Source organism: Phlebotomus papatasi, chromosome 2 (genome assembly GCF_024763615.1).
Source record: "Phlebotomus papatasi isolate M1 chromosome 2, Ppap_2.1, whole genome shotgun sequence".
NCBI lineage: Eukaryota > Metazoa > Arthropoda > Insecta > Diptera > Psychodidae > Phlebotomus > Phlebotomus papatasi.
This window is the reverse complement of record NC_077223.1, coordinates 17,636,361-17,659,476: the sequence shown is the minus strand read 5'-3', so window position 1 is coordinate 17,659,476 and position 23,116 is coordinate 17,636,361. Positions and strand designations below refer to the sequence as shown.

At 34.1% G+C, this 23,116-nt stretch overlaps 2 protein-coding genes across 5 annotated transcripts in view; one reads left to right on the top strand and one right to left on the bottom strand.

Annotated features, from left to right (window-relative positions):
• Nucleotides 1-23,116, top strand: part of LOC129802838 (low-density lipoprotein receptor-related protein 1) — a 231,471-nt gene that overhangs the window by 23,272 nt on the left and 185,083 nt on the right. The gene's annotated exons all lie outside the window — the stretch shown is intronic.
• On the bottom strand, nucleotides 11-23,116 carry LOC129802860 (lysophosphatidylserine lipase ABHD12). 4 transcript variants are annotated; one of them, XM_055849047.1, is made up of 4 exons: nucleotides 23,050-23,116; nucleotides 17,555-18,136; nucleotides 6,677-6,795; nucleotides 11-1,104 (listed from the first exon to the last, which is right to left on the bottom strand). In XM_055849047.1, exons 2-4 carry the CDS (start codon nucleotides 17,644-17,646, stop codon nucleotides 80-82), a joined length of 1,236 nt encoding a protein of 411 aa, XP_055705022.1. In that variant the 5' UTR covers nucleotides 17,647-18,136; nucleotides 23,050-23,116; the 3' UTR covers nucleotides 11-79. The 4 variants fall into 4 exon arrangements, with proteins under 4 accessions (XP_055705022.1, XP_055705024.1, XP_055705023.1 ...); XM_055849049.1 differs by having other exon boundaries at nucleotides 17,882-18,136; XM_055849048.1 differs by lacking the exons at nucleotides 17,555-18,136; nucleotides 23,050-23,116 and adding an exon at nucleotides 17,414-17,490.

Here is a 23,116-nt window from a genome sequence, read left to right as displayed (position 1 = left end):
AAAGAATCCCTTTAACAATCACACTTTTATTACAATTATTATAACTTTATACAGACTGAGGAGGAGACTTCTGTTCTCTCTAGAACTTCTCATTGCGATAGGTATCAAAGAATTTTCTAACAATCTCCGGTAGATTTGGTGCTCTGCAGATGTACTTGTGCCCATAGTGACTGGACCCTTCGAATCGATGGAACTCCACCATTCCCCAGGCCTTCTTTCGCACATCCAGGGCTCGTCTGTACAGTTTGTAGCCCAGTTTAAAGGGCACTACGAGATCATCTTCAGCATGGAGAATGAGAACAGGTTGTGGGAACTCCCCAATGTGCACATCAGACTCAAAACGGAGGCTATTGCGGTACATAGGCTCTGAGATAGTGAAATCGAACCACGGCAGATGGCGATAGAACTTAGAGAAGGGATGTTCCCTAATCTCATCGCGGATATTATTGAAGGGGCTCTCGAGGACAACAGCCGGAGGAGCAGGAATGCCCATTTTATGCATCACCGAGACCATATGTGTCGATACTCCTGTGCCCAGGGAATGACCCCAGAGAAAGATAGGATTGGATGTCCTCTGACGGATAAACTTGAACACTGCCAGAGCATCTCTCACCACGCCCGCCTCTGTCGGTTGCACCCTCCCCGAATCTCCATATCCACGATAATCCAGCGCCACCACATGATACCCCATTCTCTGGAGCACCTTGAACAACTCCACACGATGCGGTGCTGCTCTGGAGGCCGTATTCCCATGCAAATAGAGCACTACACTTCCCGGCACTTTGGCCAACACATCCTCAAAGAAACCCTCGCGCTCTTCCTCCCCAAGGGGATCAACATAGCGCTCAGCCAGGGCATTGAGAGCATCCTCAACGGGCACTGGAAGAGCTTCAGATTCTGCATCCGTGACATTCTTCACTTCTTCTGCAGGAAGATTCAGTTGATGCGTAAATCGACGTGCCACGAAACCAGGCAAAAGATGCCATACGCCCAGATCGATGTCCACATTCTGCTCATCATCGCGGTGGGTCACGTAGAAATTCCGAACTCCAGCAAGGCCTGATTTTTCAGGACGACTGAAGTCAATATTAGGTGGGTAGGTTACTGCAAAAATAACATAAGATCTCATCAGGAATTATTGCAGGAAAATAGGATGGAGTAGCGTAATTTAGAACCTACTATGTTATTTTTTTTTTTATTAAAACTTAAATATGAATATATTTTGAATTATTTGAGGCGCGAAAAATTAGATTACTAAGATTATTTATTGAGGAAAAATTCTGTAATCCCATTTGGAGCAGTTTCTGATTTAGGCTGATCTACCCTACAGAGAAAAAAAACATTTCGTAAAATTGTTCGTAAATGTTTGTGAATTCCTACTGGGGACATAAGAAATGTTTCTAAATTTTATAACTCACTAAAATGTTCGTAAAAGTTTGTACGTTTTCACAAACATTGTACGTAGCATGATCACTTGACGAGCATTTTTTGTTCTCTTACAAACATTTGTTCGTACATTTTTGTTCGTCTGACAAAACTTTACGAACAAATAACAAAATTTTACGAATACATTTTTGGGTGTTTACAAACATTTACAAACAAATGTTCGCAAAAACAAAAAATGCTCGTCAAGTAAACGTGTTCCGAACAATGTTTGTGGAAAAGTACAAACATTTACGAACTAATTAGTGCATTAGACGATTTCTGGGCATTTCGTAAGTCCCCAGTGAGTGAAAATTTACAAACACTTACGAACAATTTTATAAAATATTTTTTGTTTCTGTGTACAGTCCTTTTCTTTTTACATAAAACGACCAAAAAAATTTCGCATCATTTACTTATATTATGAAAGTTTCTTATTGGTTCAATTCACGAAGAAAAAGGTAGTGTTCACAAGAAAGATTTCCCAATTTTCCTCATTGGGCAGTGTCTTCTTAAGTATACCGGTTCAAAAACGATTTGAACCGATTTACAAATCACTCAAAATATCACCCAAAATAACTTAGGAGTAATATAACTGAATTTCGGATAAAAATTAGTTATCGGTTATGAATGGATTCATTGCCGCTTCATAATTGATTGAAATCGGGTCAAACTTGTCAGGAATTCCATGACCTTTCCAATGAGCCTAAACATAACTCCATTCGGTTGAGAAAGACGTTCTCTAGAGCCTTTTAAACCTTTGACCTTGAAAAGCCATAATTGGGAACAAAATGTGCACCTGAGCAATCTCTAAAGCAGAGGTGTGCAATAACCGTTTGAAACCGAATAAACGTCAAAATAAGTATGTTCTGGTAACGTTTTGATCATTGACGTACATGTTTCATTTGACGTTTATTCGATTTCAACGGTTCTTGCACGCCTCTGCTCTAACGCATATCCAAAAATTAAAAAAAAAATCGCACAATGCGTTTTGGATCAATTCCAAAAAATTGTTTGGTTTTTCTTATGGGCGGCCCGCGGAGATTCCAAGTCTCTATCTCTAACCGTTTGGGCTCTATGCGTTTTAACGCCAGACAGACGGAGGAACAAAATGTGACATAGTTTCTCAGAAATCGTCTGAAACGTGGAGATGTATTGAGAAAAGTGATCCACGAGGAATAAATGTTGGAAATTTTTAAGAATGAAAAAAATCAAGAGATGAGACCGATGAGGCATACTACCTTCCCTACGGGGTCCGAACAGTAAAAGATTGATTGTAAACAAAATCAAAATTAGATACTATCTATGATCCAGCATATTGAAAGAACTCGCCGATTGCAGCCGCAGAAATACGGTCACCGCTTGGAATTAGAATTAAATAAAGTGACGCACTTTACAAAGAGCGATCAATAGTGACAATCACCTTAAACCGGAGGCATTATGAGTCCTCAAATCCTGGCCGAACCCCCCTAATCAGAAGGCAGGAAAAGAAATGATAACATTTTCACAAGAGATATCAGATCATAGTCTATAAAAACGTAAATAATTTCCATTTGTCCCAAATGGCTTATAGCTCAGTAAGAGCTAGCCATTTTTGACCTCTTACACTACTCCAAAAAGCAGTGCAATTTCAATAGAGAAGAATCTTCTGTTTTTGATTTTTATCGTTTGAGGCTAAATTTCGGCCAGTATTTCTTTACTAAATTTCGGACAGCTTGCAATTTCGCCCATTTCTTTTGTTCCTCAAATTTTCATGAATTTTTAGTTTTTGCATACTCTGGAGATTATGCAATGTAGAAAAAATAAAAAAATGTCACTTCGACGAACGAGATTTTGTGAAAAAGCCTCTGGAAGAATCCCGGAGTGGCAAGGAACCATGAAAATCAAGTTGGTCGAAATATTACTCAAAACTATGTCTATATTTTTATTCATTTTAAAATGTAATAAGAATGATTTTAGAGAAAACAAAGACGATACACAAGATTCCAAGTAACGCTCCTTAAAAAGAAATAACAAAAAACTCAATTTGTCTTAAAAAAAAATCTTACATTTCAAACTTAAGACTTTGGCGCTTGCATGCAACTATGACGGAATTTGGTATAGTTACCCTATTGGGATTTTGTGTAGTCGAAAAATTCGAATATGTTCTTACATGACTAGCATATGCAACCTGAGAAAGAGCTAATCTATCGATTTACTCCGGAGGTTGATTACCAATACTAAGACGGCGGTGGACGCTGAAAACTACACAGTCTCCTCTCATCGTAACGAATTGTACTTCGAAAAAATTTTTTGATTAATAAATTTATCTTTATGTTTTAGGTATTAGGTGAGATTCTTAACAATCTCACCTACTATAATCCTAACAAAATTTCATGTCGTCCGATCGACCTCAAATTTGGCCAAAATGTGTTTCGTCACTTCCTGATTCCGAATATATATGTGGCTAAGTTACGTTCCCGGCCGGCCGGCCGGCCGGCCGGCCGCTCTTTGGAGCTTAATAGCTCCTAAACTAAAAAAGATATCGACTTGCGGTTTTCGGCAAAGGTTATATATCGGGTGAAAATTGCAACTTGGTGCATAGACCCCCCACCCCCCACCCCTCCTTCCGCCATTTTGAAGACCCCCCTTTTTTTGTTTTCTCAATAGCTCCGTCCCTATGGCATCGAGCGGGCTCAAATTTTAGTATGTTATAGCTGGGCCTTAGAGCTTTCCATCAATACCAAACTTAAGGTCCCCCGACCCCCCTGACCCGAGCTATAAGGGTCCAAAAAAAAATTTCTTAAAATGGCCATAACTCCGGTTCTAATTGTCAGAATTTAAAAAGTGAGGGCTTTTTGGAAAGCTCTCGTGAAATGCCACTTCCCCTTCTAACATCGCAAGTTCATAAAACCACCGCTAAGGGCGCTTTTTTTTAAAAGAAAATTTTTAAATCTTAAAAGTTAAATAACTCAAAAATTCCATTGTGCATCGGGCTGAAAATTTAGTATGTTGTAGCCGTTGATTATACCTATCGAACAAAAAAAACCTTAAGTCGATCTAAAACCCCTGACCCGAGCTATAAGGGGTCAAAGTTCGAACATTGACCGGCCTCTATCTCCGGTTCTAATTAACATAGCGGCCTAAATTTTACCTTTTTGGTTTCATCTCGATGAGCACTTTTAGATGGAAGTTCAAAAAGTCACCACAGGTGGCGCTGTGATAGCGTCAAAATTCATCGAAATTCAAAGTCACTTTTCTCAAAAACGGCATTGTGCAAGTTAATGAAATTTTAGTATGTTGTAGTCCAGTCTAGGACTTTTCCAAAATGGTGCGTATGTGCGCTGTGGTTTCAATAGAACCGGAGATATGAGGGGTCAAAGTTCAGGAAATTCAAAAAATCATATCTCCGGTTCTATGTGACCGATTTTGATGAATGAGGGCTTAAACGAAAGATCTCACCAAATGCTATAACTTTCTAGAATATTTGAACTTCGTGGGACCAACACCAGGGGCGCCAAAGTCGAAAAACCAATTTCAATATCACATAACCTCAATTATCTCGACTGTCGCTGAACCGATTTTGATGATTACTTCAACATAATTGTAGAGCACATTTGTCTCTACATTTCGTCCATACATCATTTTCCGCTCAGACTACGCTATCACTCCGATTTTTCCGTTTAAGTGTGAAAAAATTGATTTTTCCAATAATAACGCTTTGAAATCACTCAGATGCCAATTTGACTGCCTCTACTCCACCGAGACACTTAAAATAGGGGTTTAAATGGAAAGTCCCGCAAAATACAACAATTCTTTGATTTAGTTGAAGTTCAATAAATGAACACTTGGGGCACTCTGGATGAAAAAACGAGTTAAGAAACAAAAAACCTCGCTTATCTTGGCTTCTGAGTAGTCGATGAGTTCAAGTTCTACGGCAAAATTATAGAGAACATTCTGGTCTACATTTCACCCATATAACACTTTTCTGTCAGTTCATCCAAATCCTTGACATTTTGGTTCAAATACAAAACTTGTATAATTTCACGAATTTGATTCAAGATAACTGAATGGCGTCTCCCTACTTCAGCATCAAATCGAATTTGCATGCACTCCGAGTTAGCTCACGTTAAGAATCTCACCTACATAAGCCGGTTAGGATTATCTGTCCCTTTAATATTCGTCTCTGAACTTTTCGCCTTTGATATTTTTGTGCTCATAGGTATAATTCGTCATCATAAATTTCATATTCGAACTGTTAATGTTTTTCAATTTTTTAAATTTGATATCTGACGGTTCGGCCGGGATTGTAAGCTCAAATATTTTTTAATCATCTTTTCTATTTTTAAACATGATTAGAAATTATTTAATTGAATTAAATAGTGTAAAAAAATTACTGAAAGCGATAAGTCTTTTTAAACATTGTGTAGAAGTTTGAAAAATTTATCGATTTCCTATTTAAGAACTATATGCCAAACGGTTAGGTCTCCGAAGAACCTCCCATAAATAGACAATAAACCATTACGCCCTTGAATCACTTCCATTCAAAGGTTTTCCAAATATTTAAAGAATTTGGAAGATTTAATGAATATACTGAAGAAACGAAAAAAACTGAGATTGTCAAAAGTTTTGATTGAAGAAAGTATTTAATAATAGCACGCATCGACACAACTTATAATAATAATATTAATAATAACAACACGCCCATTTGTAAGCCATAAAACTGAACCGGTTCCAATCGGTTTTGAATCGGTAATGAACCGATTCATAACCGATAAATAATTTTTATAGTAAATTTAAATAAATTTTCTGAGGTGTATTTTGGGAAATATTTTGAGTGATTTATAAATCTGTTCAAATCGGTTCTGAACCGGTAATGAACGGGTTATTTACCGATAAGTAATTTTTGTTCGAATATAATTTTTATTACTCTTTAATGTAGAATTTATTGAGTGATTTATGAATCGTATTTATTTACTTTATTTAATCGATTTATTTACTGAAGCACTAGTTTTTAACTAAAGGCGTCTACACATTGGGAGCAATTTTCGTAAAAAAATGCGTTTTTGACAGAAATTTGACGTTTCTACCTACAACACTGCAGGGAATTTCCTTCAAAAATGCAATTTTTGACAAAAATTGCTCCCAATGTGTAGAGGCCATAAGTTAGTCCATAAGAAAAAAATCACAAAATCAGTGATGCAAAGGGCATAACACTTTTTTAAACACTTAAAAACACTTTTTTTCATACACAATAAAAAGAAAGTAAACTTACTGAATGTCAGAAATAGAATTCCACGCTGAAGAGTAACGCAAAATCTGAAGATAAGCGGCAATATAATGAATAATACCACAAATCCTACCAGGCAAACTTTGAGTGTTACTAATGAAATGCTGAAAGAGACACAAAAAAGAAAAGACATTGATTTAAAATCCATTAACATAAACTGAAATTATATTTAACGACTTTTTAACTCTATCTCTAAATATCTTTTTCTCTCGAAATTTTCTAAATTTCATCTTTCTAACTGTCTTTTTTAAACAATATTCACTACAAAAAACAAATTGAGACGTGTTATTGAAGTCACACCAAAAGACAAATGATGTGTCCAGGAACATGATGATTTTTTTGGGGGTTATTCTTTCTTTTATTTTTACTTTAATCCAACCAATATCGGATAGTTCGTGCCACTTTTCAACAACTCACATCACAAAATAACTACGTGGGAAGTTAAGAACTTGTTACATGTAGGGAAATTAAAAGTATTCCAACCACCTGGAAATCTATAAATTATTGAGTACTTAAAGAAGAAGTGAAAAACACACAAAAAAGAACAGCAACTAGTGGGAAAATTTGATGAGAAACTAAAGGCAAAATTCACAATCAATCGATCTGGTTGTCATCCTTGGACGAAGAAGGGTAAACTTCTCACTGTTTATTCTCTTCCATGGAGTATATAATATTGATATTTTACGATGGACTTTTCTTGCTTATTTTCCCACCCTTTTTTTGGCGCCCCTTCGTGAAAATTAAGAACAAACTGGTAAAATCGGTAGAATGATTGTGATGGACTGGAGGGTGATCCAGCAACTGTTCTATAGTCGATATAATTCAAGTGAGATTTCGCGTAGTTCGGGAAGTTCTTTGTCATTGAACAAAAGAGCAAATGAAAAGGAATGAACTAAGCAGAAAAGAGAAGGAGATAAACAATTTATGTTGTGTATCAAAAGACCATTTGAAATGCTGTGATTCATTCACTAACTCTGATCAGGTTTCCTTTCTCATTCTTTCCTTCACATTCTTCCTCTCAACTTCTTGACATTGCCCTTATAGAGAACAGTCATCCCGCAAAACATTAAGGGAAATTATGTACATTTGATAGTCAGAGTGAATTAAATTCAATTAAAGCCCATAGATACATACAGAAGCACAAATACAATTAATATTTAATACATTTAACATTTCATATTACTTATCACACATCAATACTGCGTGATTATTGATTAAATAACTCGATTGAAAAATAGTGACACTGATATTACTGATGATCTGAATAAAAAAAAAAACCAACGACCTTTAGGGAAAGGCTTTCAGGCTTCGCACATACTCTAGATTCGAACACGTTATATTTTTTCTTAAATTCCTTTAGTGAATCTGAACCTAGTCTTAAGTCACACATTTCCTGATAAAAATTAGGTCAAATTCAAAGAATTTAGAAAAATACGAAATGTTCGAAGTCAGAGTGTGTGCGAAACCTGAAAAACTTCCCCTACTTTAATTACTTTTGACTATATTTTGGTTAATAAAATCCCATCTGAAAAGCTTCACATAAAATTATTAATTAGTCAATTAATTGAATGTATTGATTTATACAAGTAAATAAGGAGAAAAACGCCCTCCGAATGCGTCAGTGAGTGTGATCCTTTCAGTACAGGAAAACGCGAAATTATTTGCCGAAGAATTCAACGCTTCAACGCTTTGGCAAGAATTTGTATTTTCCTATCCCTAAAGGATTACCATTACATCCCCTGACACATTCACACAAGTAATCTTTAATCTTTATATCGACCACTCAGAATATAATACGACTAACTCGCGAATGGCCAACTTTACAGGAGAGTGATTTAAAGCTGAGATTTTACATGCTGATCATAGGATTTTTAAGTATCGGAACCGATATAACTTTGGGAATAATTAACTTTTCGGTATAATATTCACAGGGAAGGTAGAGGGTGTCACGGAGTACCCGAAAAGCGAAAAAAACGAATTTTGCAAAAAATCGAGTTAGTCGCATTATATTCTGAGTGGTCGATATAGAAGTTGCTCAGTTTTGCACTCTGGCTGCTGTCCAGTCAACTTTGTCGTGCATTATCGGCTATCGAATTCCGTAGGAGCCAGTACATTTCTCCTAGGTTATAAGCACATAATGCAATCGTATATTAGAGTATTGCAATAGTCCTCAGAGTGACCACATACCGCAGCAAGTGTCAAATTTAGAATAGAAATTTATATTTAGGAATGACAAAAATCTTTAATTTACAAGTTATATTAAAGAAAACCATTTCTCCAATTATATAGTCCAGCCATCTGGAATTATTTTCAGTCACAGAAGATCTCATAACTCTTTCGCGTCATTAGGGTCATATATGACCCGGGGAAAAAACATTTGTTTTTGACTATTTACATTAATTGAAATCTATCGGTTTGTGCACGACATCATAATAGAAAGACGTAAGATTCTTGGCTAATTTTCTCAAGACTCCAGATATTCAGGAAAAGAAAATATTTGAGATCAAAAATCACTAATTTCGAACTTTGTGAAATGACTTTCCTTTTTCAAAATTTTTCATATTAATTTATTTTTTTTCAGCCAAAAGTTCTTTAGAAACACAAAATAGAATATCCAAAGATTGTATATTGCATATTTTGATATAATAAACTACTCTCAATTTTCCAGAAAAGCGCGTAGAATTTTCCGGGTCATATATGACCCTATTGTCGGCAAGGGAAAAGTTTATGAAAGTGTTTTCATGCCAACAATGTAGTTGTGACAGTTGGGACATTGTTTTTCTTTGTGAAATCCAGAAGGAAAATATCTTGCTCCTGGACATTTCATCTTATATCTAATGAATTACAGTGCTGTCTCTCTATATGCACAGTTTGGGTACTTTTTTTTGACAGTTCTCTCTTTGAATATGCACAACTTTTTTTGAAATTCCCAACAGTTTTTTTCTATCTTTTAATAAATTATCATTTTTTTTATTGTTCTAGAATTTCCCATGTTATTTTAAATAAAATATGAGACAGAAAAAATGAAATTAAGAAAATTAAAAACAAACAAAAAAAAATTACCAAGAAAATAATTTTCTTTATTATTTTGTCAAAATGTAAACAAATTGATTTTGAATGCAACCGACACAAAAGCTGTGCATATAGAGAGACAGCACTGTATAACATATTTTGCAATATTTTAGAGTATTCTGCAAGCGTCCCATATTGTGCAATTGTATTGTATGTGAATAAATATGTAGATAAGTGTATTTTTGCCAAATACCACTCAAAATATTGTAATAGAGACTGTTCAAGGGATTACCAGGAAGATTCCTTGAACACCAAGAGTACAGTGTTCATCAAGACAATCCAGTTTGCCATGGTTTTGGCCAAATTAATAACTTCAAGCAAAAAAAAACTCTTAAAAAGCCCGTGATATAGATTTTGAAAATGGTATGTACGGTAGGTACACTTCCCTTGAGGACAATAGGGTCATATATGACCCGGAGTTTTTCCGAGTTTTCACGCAATGGAAAATTTTTTTCCTCTCTGAACTATTATATTTGATCATAAAGCATTAGGAAAAACTCAATTTTATATGAATTCATCTGCTGAATAAAAGTATGGCGCGAAAGAGTTAGAAATTCGGGCGACAAACATTCTGAAATGCAACGATTTTTTATTCATCTGCATACACATATTGAGTATACATACTTATATTTATTCTAATGTTCATGAAAATCCCTTAATAATGTAAAATTACACAAAAACTAAAGCAATCCATGGAAAATTTGAGCATATTTGCTTCATTTGATAATCATTATCAAACTTGAAAAATGTCAACAAACTTTTTTCAAATTTAACTGCTACCCGAATTAAAAAGTAGCTCGATCTCAAAGGAGCCGAATTAGCGAGATTCTACTGTAATTGACGTCGAATTCGAACCTAAGAAATACGTTATCTGCGTTATCTGCCATGAGTGCATAAAATGTGTCACTATAAAAGGCTCTTTTTCTCGCTTTTCACCAAAAAAAAAAAAATCAAAAATATCATATGTAGTGGCTGATAAACACACTAATTTGTAAATTTCATTGTCCTTAATGGCCTCTACACACTAGAGAAATTAATGTCCATATTGAAATGAATTCCCTACAGAGTAAAAAATAATTATCACGATTATCGTGTGTAATAGGAGAGCATCGAAATTTATAGTAAAATTACAACGATTATCGTAGTAAGCAAGTTGAATTTTCGTAGTTGAAAAGCAAGGTAAATCGAATTTTCCTCCAAAAATCCTATTGAAATTACACGAAATTACACAATTAAAAGAACAAGAAGATTGAATTCAACTGGTAGTCGTTGAAAGTTGAACTTTTTGCAGCGATAATCGGTTGAACAATTACTATGACAATCGTATTGATTCTATTACACGATAATCGTAGCAATAATCAATCAGTCAGTTTGAATTAAGTTTATGCCATTCTGTTGCTTTATTTATTAATATTATAGTAATGATTACTATTATTTATTGTATTTGGGTCATTACCGAGGGTTGAATTTTACTAATTCTGCAATTTAATACATTGCTTTTCAATTGAAACTTGATTTTTTCATTGATTGTTATTCGAAACTTCAACTACACAATTCTGTTCAAAATTTCAGGAACAAATACAGGGTTCATGGCCGGTGGTGGTTAGGGCCCTGGACTTTGTAAAGAATTCGCAAGAAAAAAGTGTGTTCGCATGTCAGACCTAGCCTATTTGACCAGAAAATTGTCACAATTGGAGACAACCTGTGAAGAAAACTACAAGCGCCCCCGGGAGGGAAAAGGAGCGCTTTCATTAACCCCTCGATAGATTCATAACAATTCATAACTGGGTACCTCGCACCGTTTTCAACAGTTAGATTTGTCACGCTAATACGATTTTTAGACTGGAGGCTTAGTCGGAGTTACCGAAGGTGTCAAATTCCAATTTTTAAAATTATTATGCCATTTTTCCAATAGATAAATCTTGGAATTTGAACAGGTCTGAACGAACCGGTTTTATATAAACCGATAATGAACCGGTTATAAACCGATAAGTAATTTTTGTCGGAAAATCAATTGATCTTACACGGTTACACCTAAACTATTTTAAGGGAACTTTTGAGTGATTCAAGCAGTTTAATTGGTTCAATTGATTGTAAACCGGTAAACGGTAAATGACCCAAAAGTTCTTTTTAGATATTGCAACTACGCTACGAGTTCGAGCATTTCGCAAAGCAAAGGACGCTCTGTCACCACTCTTTTCCTCATCATCTTCCTCGTAAGAAAGGGGTTGTAAGTCCGCCCAGGATGCTCAATTGCATGGATGGGAACTCCACTATCTGTTGCCGTAACAATAAGTGTTTTGTTATAAATTCTGCACGATGCATACAAATATAATTGAAGGGCAATTACATTTAATATAAAACTTCTCCAAAGAAATAAGGAATAAATATTACATAGATGGAACTTTTTTTGCTAGTCTTTAGTTGATCTATCTATCACAAAGTCGTCCCATAACATCATCATGTCCGTACAACAAAACATGGAAATATTCAACAAGATTAAGCCCAAAATTGGATTAGCAATCACGATGGCGACATTTTACGTTACAACTGAACCACTTTGGCAACGAGTGATCATTAAAGCTTCGTTCATCTCAACAGCATTATGTCCATTTTGTTCGATATTGCATATAGCAAAAACGTTTGAAGGACAATTTACCGGAAACCTAGCAATGGAACTTATGTTTTTCTTTGCATGTACACAAATTCTTTCTAAAAGTGTTTTAATGCGGTACCATCGAAAAAAATTATTGGAACTACTGAATAAGGTGCAATCACTACACGAAAATTTAGAGAATGAAAAATTAAATTCTATTGCAAAAAATAATCTAAAAACCTTCAGTAGCATTTGGGTAACTTGCTTCAAGTAGGTAGCACTAGTTATATCAATCTATCAATTCTACCTCTTTTTTAGATTCAGATTTAAAAGAGTATCTTCCTTCATTGACTGTCCTTTTTTATTTCAGGTTACTAAAAGCAATATTAAACACGATGGTGTTCACCTTTTCAATTACTAACGCTGTTAAAGGAAAATCTGGAATATTCGTTCCATTGCCATTGATTCCTACTGACTTTGCCTATTATACTCAAATAATGTTATTCGTGCAATTTATATTTAGTTCATTGGCAGTGATGCTAGCTTTCTATATAGACTTGTGTATAGCTTTCTTTGGTTTTGAAATTATGGCAGCGTCGGATATTCTCTACGATTACATTTCCACAGAAAAAGATCTAATTCAGAAAGATAAGGATTTCCTCAAAAACGTTACAATACGATTCTGTTTGGTCGTAAACGATATCAAAACTTTTAACGAAATTATCTCTATTTCGAACTTTGTTCAATTTGTTTCGAGTGCTTTTCTAATTTTTGCTATTTTCTTTTTCATTCGTTTATACCCAAGAGATCCAGTTGGATATATTCTGATTTTAGCTCTTCTCGTACAATTATTTCTACCTTGTGTATTCGGTGAGTTTATAAAAACCAAAATGGAAAAACTATCGACAATTTTTTACTTAACAAATTGGTATGATTTGAGTGTGAAAGATCAGAAATCCTTCCTAATTATCCAGGGGATATTTCAAAGAGTATATGGAATAAAGGCTGTAGGGATGTACGATGTTAATATCTACACATTCATTACGGTCGGTACCTCTTTCTTAAATACTCTGTAATTGTATTACACTATATTCTTTTATCATTGCAGATTGTAAAGATGGCTGCATCATGGTGTGCTTTTATGTTTACTTTAGAAACCACCATTGAAAAAGCTGTTTAAGATTTTTCTTACATTTTTCGCGCGCGCTATTATTGGTGAGTATTTGATAGGTTTACTATGGTTCAGTTGTAAAAAACATCCGTTTTGAATAAAATTGAAGCGAACCTCAGACGGGATCATGAACATGTATCTAGACTAAACGATGGCACTTCCGGGCAATCCACAACTAACCAGCTAACTGCATCAGTTAAATAAACTAGTGAAAAGCCCAGATCATCAGCTTATTGTAAGTGAGATTCTTAACGTGATTCAACTCGAAATAGATGCAAGATCAATGTAGAGCTCAAAAACGTTAATGTATAGTTATTTCGAGGCAAGTAAGTGAAATAAATGCAAATTATGTGTTTCAACCGTTTTAACCAAAATATCTATCAGGACCTGGGTACACTGATAAAAAAAATTATATATGGGTAAAATATAGATCAGAATGTCCTCTAATATTTTGCCACAGAACTCGATGTTATCGATTACTCAGCAGCTGTGATAATACACTGAGGGAAATCCGAAAAAGTTGAAATAACATTCCAGGAATGTTAATTTTACCCTGCAGTATTGATCCAAAATCGGTATAAATATTACCCTTTTTATGTGTTTTGGGGGTTAAAATTACACTTTTTCATGTTAATTTTACCCTTAAAAAGGTGTAAAATTAACATTAAAAATGTTGATATATTTTTACACCTAAGTGTAAAAATTATGAGGAAAAAAAGTTAATCACACCCTCTTTTTTTTCTCAGTGTAGCACGGATGTAACTTTGCTTCAAATATCTTTGTCCTCCAAGGTTGCTTTTGCTTCCGTGCTGTTCGTAAGTTTTTCTTTAATATTCACAAGTTATTTTAAACCACTCCAAAATAAATATATCAAGAATATGAGTGGTCGATCTTGTAGAGGACATCTGCAAGATTGACTATAACAAGTTTTCACTTCAAAAGTTCGAATATATATATATGGTTTTTTGTCTGTTAAAGTTGATCATTTCCTTAACTGATCGAAAATACCTCCGTCTACTCTATGTCATTCTACTTTGTATATTTTATTTAAAAAAATTGAAAAAACTAAAAATGTGAATTTTAGAAACAAAAAGTTTCAAAAAAATTTATATTATATTTTCTCATCTAGCGCCTAAACTAAAAGAGATAATGAAGAAAGGATGGCTTTTTCGACTTTATTGGATCATAATTATCCTAGAAAACATTGTTTTAGAACTTTTTTTTTGTATATTAAGGAAAATACTGTTAGAGGGTTAAGCGGGTGTCAAGATAAGTCAGGTTATGTGTTAATGGTTCTTCGACTGTGGTACCCCTAGCGTTAGTCCTGCGAAGTTAAAATGTTCTAGAAAGTTGTAGTATTTTGTAATATCTTTTATTTGCATTCTGACTTATGAAATTCAGTCAATTAAACCTCAGATACAATATTTTGAATTTTATGAAATTTGACGAACGGACAAACGGATAAATGGACAGTGTGACGTCATTTCTCAGAAATCGTCTGAAACGTGGAGATATGTTGAGAAAAATGGTCTCCGGGAGGGTGGAAGATGGAGATTTTGGGGGACGAAAATATCGAGGAATTATATATAATAATAATAAATCTGTTTAAACTCTACATTTCCAACCCTCTCATGCGTCTGCCGCCGTCTTTGCGTTGATGACTAACTTCCGAAGACAAACGGCAGAAATGATATTCTTCATTAGCTTTTGTAATCATTCAAACATTTGATGTTACAAATTTTCATTTTATGTTTATAAATGGCAAAAAACTAGCGCCAAGGCACAGGGGCCTAGACGTGTAGAGTGCGTTTTAAACATTTAGCGCATAGCTAAAAGGCTGTTCGCGCTCTCTGTGGAATTCGATTAGTAAAAAGTTGTAATATAAATAATAAAGGTCTTCAGTGGTTGAATTCATTCAGGGAAAAATCAATTATCGGTTCATAACCGATTCGATTTTTGACCAATCCTAAAAAACATAGTTTGGGAGGAGGGTTGGGGAAAAATTAAGGACATATAAATGCTGCGAAGACGACTTCTGAGGCTCCAAGTCGCTATGTCTAACCGTGCTATCACAATAGGATTTTTTCAATTTGTAAATTAAATTTAATTTTCAGATGGATTGTTCCTATGCGTTATTTTGCATTAAAAATCATTTGAAGTAATAGATTTTCGCTTATTTATTGATATAAACTAATACTTGGCCCACCAAAACATGTTTAAATATGCTAAAATAGCATGAATGTGGTTGCTCAAATTAATTTCAACTCAGCAAATTAAAATGTTAAAATTGCTCAACAATTCCAATTTTAGCCGACATAGGCACCCTCATTTTCGTTGTTTCTTTCTGCAAATGAGGTCCAACTATGTAAAGTAGTTCCTCAAATTCTTCAGTAGACATACGAAGAAAATTATTGAGTCCAAAAAAATCATCAGTTGCGATATCATCATACATTTTTTCAATGAATCCGTGGGCAGATCTCTCTTGGATCCATTTTCTGGCCCACAATCTCTTCGTTTTACCTTGAGACACATTTTTATTGAACATGTATACTACATAAAGTAGGAAAATTTCTTCCTCATCACTGGACTCACTCATTTTTCTAATAATGTAACAAAATCACAAATGACAAAATAAAACAACTGGTAATCTGCGCGGCTTTTTTGAATTTAGCAAATTTCTCGCAAAAATGTGTCCTGGCTATGAAAAATTTCAAGTGGTCTTCGCAATTTTAATGCTCAATTTGCTGAGTTCAATTTAAAATTAAATTGTGAAAAATCATAGTGTGATAGCACCGTAACCGTTTGGGCTCAGGGGTTGATAACAGATAAACAGCGTGCCGTCACACAAAATTTTCAGAATTACAACATTTTACCAAAATATGATCCCTTAGGACGTAAGAAGTTGAAATATTTAAGTCAAAATCGAGGAATCAAATTATTTGTACTCTACCTGAGGAGTTCAAACAGTAAAATTGAAAATTAATCTCTGTAGGTAATAGGGGAAAGTGGGGAACCTTTGAATTGGGAAACCTTTAAAATAGGAGTTTTCTTCTATTGAATTGAGCGATTAAAATTGCGCTTAAAAAAGCACTCTGCGTGATTTTGAGCGCAATAACCGTTTGGTGGTTGAGCTGTGCGTGATTTTAGGCGCATTAACCGTTTTATGATTGAGCTGTGCGTGACTTTAAGCGCATTAAACGTTTTATGATTGAGCTGTGCGTAATCTTAAGCGCATTACCCGTTTTGTGACTGATAATGTAATAATGTAATTTAGATTCACGATTGGTTTATGGAGCTTAATAGAGCTAGAAAGCTGTATTTTAAAGATACCCCTTCAAAGTTGCCCCACTTTCCCCTATCTAGAAAAAATTATTTACTAAATTATCCAGCAGTAAAACAATGTGACCGATATAATAGATAACTTTCATTCATTCCTTTGTCAACCAACAAATATCTCTCTTTATCAAACCCCATTGTAGATTACTCAAAAATTAGTAATTTTGTCTAGCGTCACAAATTGCCCGAATGACCTCAAAAATATTCAAGATAAAGATATTTACAGAGAAATGAGTGGTGCATTTAAAATATTTCAATAGCGTCTGTTTGTGTAAATAAATACAATATACATAAAATGGATTTGCAACATTTCCTTATCGCAATAGAAATGGAAAAAATACATTAAACATTTAAATAAATATGCTGATTGCGCAACATAAGTATGGTTTTTTTCTCATTATCTTTCCACAAACAAATAAATTCCGAAGAGTCGAAGAAGAAAAAAAATTACACGAGTGTACTTTGGAATGTGGAAAGAAAATTGCGTATGTAATGGACAATGTCAATAATTTTTATACTATAATAAAAAAAAGAAAAAGATTATCACCTGGAAAATGCACATGAAATGGACAGAACGACAAAGAAATTAGTAAGAAAACCTGATGGCATTTTCAGCACCTTCGTGTTTTCAAATTAATTAGCTTATTCTTTCTTTTTAAAATTAAATTTTGATTGGAAATCTACTTACAAACCGGCCAGCCAAGCAAAGACAAACAATCCGGGAAGCACCGTCGACGAAAAGAGATTATTAATGATTCGGTGAATTGTAAGACTGGTCATTTTTTCCAATTCTTTTTTTTTTGTCTCAACTAAACTCTTTAGCTATTGGAAAATCTTTCTTTTTTTTGTGTGTGTGGAATTGTCTATAGGAATCACTTATACTAAATCCTTAATTTTCTGTGTTCAGTGAATTCACCACACCAAGGAAGGATGTCTTTCACCTTCAGCCCAAGTTCACTTTTTTTCCCAGTTTCTCTGCTCTATTTTGAACAATTGGCAAATTTGTTTCATTCACCTCTTGATAAATTTCCGCTTTCGCAGTAGGAGCATAATTGGAAGACGCGCGCAAGTTCCTCAAATCTCACTCACTCTCTTCCGACGACAATTCCTCCACACTTTTTCCAACACAATCCTTCCTAGACACAATTATCACCCGTTAAAGCTCAAACCCAATGCACAGGAAGTGTCCAGAACTCACTGGCATTGCAATGATGACTGATCAAAGGCTAGGAAGGAAGATGTTTGTCTCTCACTCTCTCCCTCTCTCTCTCTGGAAAAGACCAAACAAACATTTTCTGATAAGAACTTCAGTCTATAAAAAATTGATTGCGTTGTAAAATTTTGGGCGGCGGACGGCTGATTTGCTAAAAGCCGAACAGCAAAGAAAAGCGGACCAATCAGTTCGGAAAGGCGGGCAACTAGATAGATATTTATTCATCGATCAATGCTTTAAAAGCGCAACAATTGACAGAAATGGTGTTTGCTTTTCATTCTATTGCGTCCACCGCCGTCTTACGGCGTTATCACACTTGCACATTAAAATTTTAATGTGATTCACATTAATTGTCGCTTGTGTGCGTCCAAATGTTATTTGTGTCTTTGAGTCACTTAATATTTGGGGTTTTTCAATTTATTGATAAAGAAGTGGACTTGGCCTGCAAAAATAAGTTTAAATTTACCTAAAGCATAAATATTTTTCACATTAAAAAATTAAAGAGAAAATCGCATTAATTTTTCGCATTAATGCTATAAATCAATTTATATCAAATTTTGCGGGCCAAGTCTACCTTTTTATCAACAAATAGATCAAATTTTGAATATAAAATGATTCAAACACACAAATTACACATTTGAACTCTCACCAGCGACAACTAATGCGAATCATAATAAAATTTTAATGTGCAAGTGTGATAACACAGTTAGACTTGGCGACCAACCTCCAGAGGCAAACGGAGAAAGTCCTCTTTTACAGGTTTGTATAGGCCATTGCAGAAAATTTGCTTTCTTATGTTTAAGTTTAAATCTTTCCTTACAAAAGCACATAAACAAGTTTTCAAAGAAAAAAACAAAACATATTATCCGTCGAGTTAGGGCAGAATCACATTGACAGTAAAATGCTCACCGTATTTCGTTAATTTACGCATTTTTATTACAATTCTTACGCAAATTCTCGATTACCGTATTACCTTATCTCATACTCGGTGGCACGAGGTGAAAATAATGTAAGAAAATTGATGAAATAAAACGAAAATGCGATAAATGGTGAGCAAAAACAAAACTAAGAGAAATTAATCGTACAGTTATTTTTGCTCACCGTTTATCCTATTTTCGTTTTATTTATTCAATTTTGTTATATTATTTTCACCTAGTGTCACCGAGTATAAGATAAGGTAATACGGTAATGGAAAATTTGCGTGAGAATTGCAATGAAAATGCGTAAATTAACGAAATACGGTGAGGCTGCGGCGAGCATTTTATTGTCAAGGTGATTCTGCTCTTATGCCCAACGCAGAATAAATTTTGTTTTTTATTAAAAAAAACAAACTTGATTTCTGGTATTTCTTTAAGGTGGACAAAGTCACCTGCACCTTATCCCAAGTACAAGCCTTTTTCTGTATTTTTTAACATTGTAAAATTTTATAAAATAAGTCCTATTGGCATAAAATCCATTCATAAACAACTGAACAAAAATGATTTTACCCATTCACAACCCTCCTTTAACTTTTAAGATTTTACATGGATTTTTGTATCTGATTATAAAGTGTTACAGTAATCTCACGGAGGAAGTCATTAAATGTGAAGTGTCACATACAAAAATCTCTAAAATAATGTTCTTTTTATCAAGACAAAATAAAACAATTTAATCGCATGCCGAACATAGGTTACCTAAATATCTCGGATCCGATTCGAATTGTGTCATTTTTATTGTTTTATTCATGTTTTACTTTTATTACGCGTTTTTGTGCAAACTACAAAAAACAAGATTTTAGAAGTGTTTCAGATTAAGGGAAAACCATGTGTTCTATGAGATAATTGATACTAAACCGAAGGGAAAATAAATAAATTGCGCATAGGGGAATGTAGACAGCCTTCGCACATTTTTTCATGCTTCATATTCAGGACTTTTTTCTGACTAAACTGTAAAATGGGCAGTGAATTGCACTACACCAAAAAGTTCTCTGATCTTTTAGGTTTCTCTGCATGCCTAGTTTATTATCACAGAATTGTTGGTTTTTCCTGGACAGAAAAATGAAAAAATATGACGATTTGTGCGATTCTTGCCCTCGGAGGCAGCGTTCACACGATGGGGTTTGGGTTCATCATTGCTTTTTTTCTCGAAATAAATTTTATCTACAATTAAAAAATATTTTCCGATTGTTATACTGTACCCCCGTGAACCCGCGGAAACTATCACTGCACTAAAAGAAGATCTTTAACTCATTCGCGTCATTAGGGTCATATATGACCCGGCGAAAAAAACAATTTTTTTTGACTATTTACATTAATTGAAATATATCGGTTTGTGCACGACATCATAATAGAAAGATGTAAGATTCTTGGCTAATTTTCTCAAGACTCCAGATATTCAGGAAAAGAAAATATTTGAGATCAAAAATCACTAATTTCGAACTTTGTGAAATGACTTTTCTTTTTCAAAATTTTTTATATTCATTTTTTTTTTTTCAACAAAAAGTTCTTTAGAAACACAAAATAGAATATCCAAAGATTGTATATTGCATATTTTGATATAATAAACTACTCTCAATTTTCCAGAAAAGCGTGTAGAATTTTCCGGGTCATATATGATCCTAGTGTCGGCAAGGGTAACAGTGTTTTCGTCCCAAACCTATAGCGAAATGTAGTTGGGACATTGTTTTTTTTTGTGAAATGCAGGTGGGACATCTTGCTCCTGGACATTTCATCTTATATCTGATGAATTATAACATATTTTGCAATATTTTAGAGTATTCTGCAAGCGTCTCATATTGGCAATTGTATTGTGTGTTAATAAATATGTGGATAAGTTTATTTTTGCCAAATACCATTCAAAATAGTGTGACAGAGACTGTTCAAGGGATTACCAGGAAGATTCCTTGAACACCAGGAGTACAGTGTTCATCAAAGCAATCCAGTTTGCCATGGTTTTGGCCAAATTAATAACTTCAAGCAAAAAAACTCTTAGAAAGTCCGTGATATCGTCAGATAAATCAGCATTTGTCGTAACTTCCTTTTGACAACTTTTCAGGAGAGGAAATTTTCAGTTCAATATTATTTTTCTTAAAAATGAGCCCCGAATGTGATACTTATGAGTAAAAATAATAAAAGTGGCACTAATAAACTGTAAGTTGACTCGAGAAAATATTTATAAAATTATTTAAAAGCTGCAATATTGAGAAATATCTTAGAAGAAACACAATAATATTTTATCGTAACTTCCATCGTTTATAAGGCCGTAACTTCTAATGTATGGAGATTTTGGAAGTTTCGACAATTTTCTAAAATGCATTATATCTATTTTAATTATTCTAGTGATAATAAGCGCCTTTATTTGACTAAATTAGTCAATAATACTGTTATCCCTGTCCCTAAGTTTTTATTTCATAAGTTTTATTAAATAAATTGTAATAAATTTTGTGCGCCACGTCGCTTGTTTTGTTTTGAATTAATGACAGATGGATAGAGATTTTTTCTCACTTTTTTCTCGCAAATATTGAATTAAAATGATTTCATGTTACACTATTCGCACTGTCTTTCGATATTTGGAAGAGTTTATAAACGTTCTATTGAGTAATATTGCAATTTTGCTGCAAATTACAAGCCACGCAAGTGAGCAAAAGAAGTTACGGCAAATGCTGATTATTGAAAATTTTGTATGGAAATTTGTCGTAACTTCCCCAAAAATGGAAGTTACGACAAATTCTGATAAATTTTTCTTAATTAAGGGCACTTACGATAATTTTTGTTTAAAATAATTTTTATTGGGCTTATAAAAGTTTCTTTTTCAAAAGTGCGTTTAATAAACAAAATTACGCTGATTCCAAATATGTATATATCTCAAAATCGCAAAAATGAAGTTACGATAAATGCTGATTTAACTGACGATATAGATTTTGAAAATGGTATGTGTATACTTCCCTTGAGGACAAGGGTCATATATAACTTGGAGTTTTTTCGAGTTTTCAAGCAATGGGAATTTTTTTTCCTCTCAGAACTATTATATTTGATCATAAAGCTTTAGGAAAAACTCAATTTTACATGAATTAACTTGCTGAATAAAAGTGTGACGCAAAAGAGTTAAGGGAAAATGGTGTGTTTTATGAGATAATTGATACTGAACCGAAGGCAAAATAAATAAATTGCGCATAATGGTGCTATTCCAATAAAAATGAACATGTTTGTTTTTAGCAGTTGACTGTTCCCAAGTGCAACTGCATTATCGACTTTTCTTTGTAATGGTTCCTCCTGTCTCGGCTGTTTTCCCCAGTCTTCATCGTGGTCTAAAACCACCAAACAATCGTCTGAGGAACCAACACAGAGAAAAGTCGATTATGCAGAAGCACTTGAGGACAGTTAAATGTTAAACATGTAAAATTTTCAATAGAAAAAAAAACAAATAAAATATAAATCGTTTTTAAATTACAACAACCGATATCTTTTGTAGTCTCTTAAAATAAAAGTTTTCTCAAAAAGACGGACAAAAGATAGCCGCGCGCCGGGTAATTATTTTCCACGCAGATGTCTGATTTGAGATTAGACCAGCAATATGCCCTCTTGATATTTTCAACAGTTTGCGTTATCAAAGAGCTTCTGGGGGAGGAGGAAGATGAGAAATTACGCAAAAACCTAATCGACACTTCATTCTGTCTTCTGTAACCTTGAACGTATTCAAATGAGACTTTTGCTGCGCTATTCGCAAACATTCCCATCTGAATCATTGATCACTTTGGCAAATTCTCATGCTCCCGGAAATGATCATATCAACACTTTAATAATGAAATAAAGGCATGAAATCTTAGCCATTGAGAAAATTTCTAAAATGATCAGTGATCTTGAGTAGGTCATTGCTGTGGGTTGGGTAAAATAGGAATTTCTTCGAATTTTCTTTGGGAGAAGTGCAATTTTTTGTTAGTATAAGATACTTAAGTAGTTAATTAATCAATTATTGATAATTTTTGTATTTACCTTTGAGTATTTTGAGGGAAAATGCAACAAAAACAAGCTGAAAATATTTTAGCAGCGTGCACGCGCA

Bases quoted from the DNA above. Each gene is read 5' to 3' on its own strand.
- LOC129802860 (XM_055849047.1), bottom strand. From the start codon at position 17,646: ATGACCAGTCTTACAATTCACCGAATCATTAATAATCTCTTTTCGTCG. The intron at 6,796-17,554 runs GTAAGTAGATTT...TGTCTCTTTCAG, and splicing joins TTTGCTTGGCTGGCCGGTTT to CATTTCATTAGTAACACTCA. The intron at 1,105-6,676 runs GTAAGTTTACTT...TTATTTTTGCAG, and splicing joins AATTCTATTTCTGACATTCA to TAACCTACCCACCTAATATT.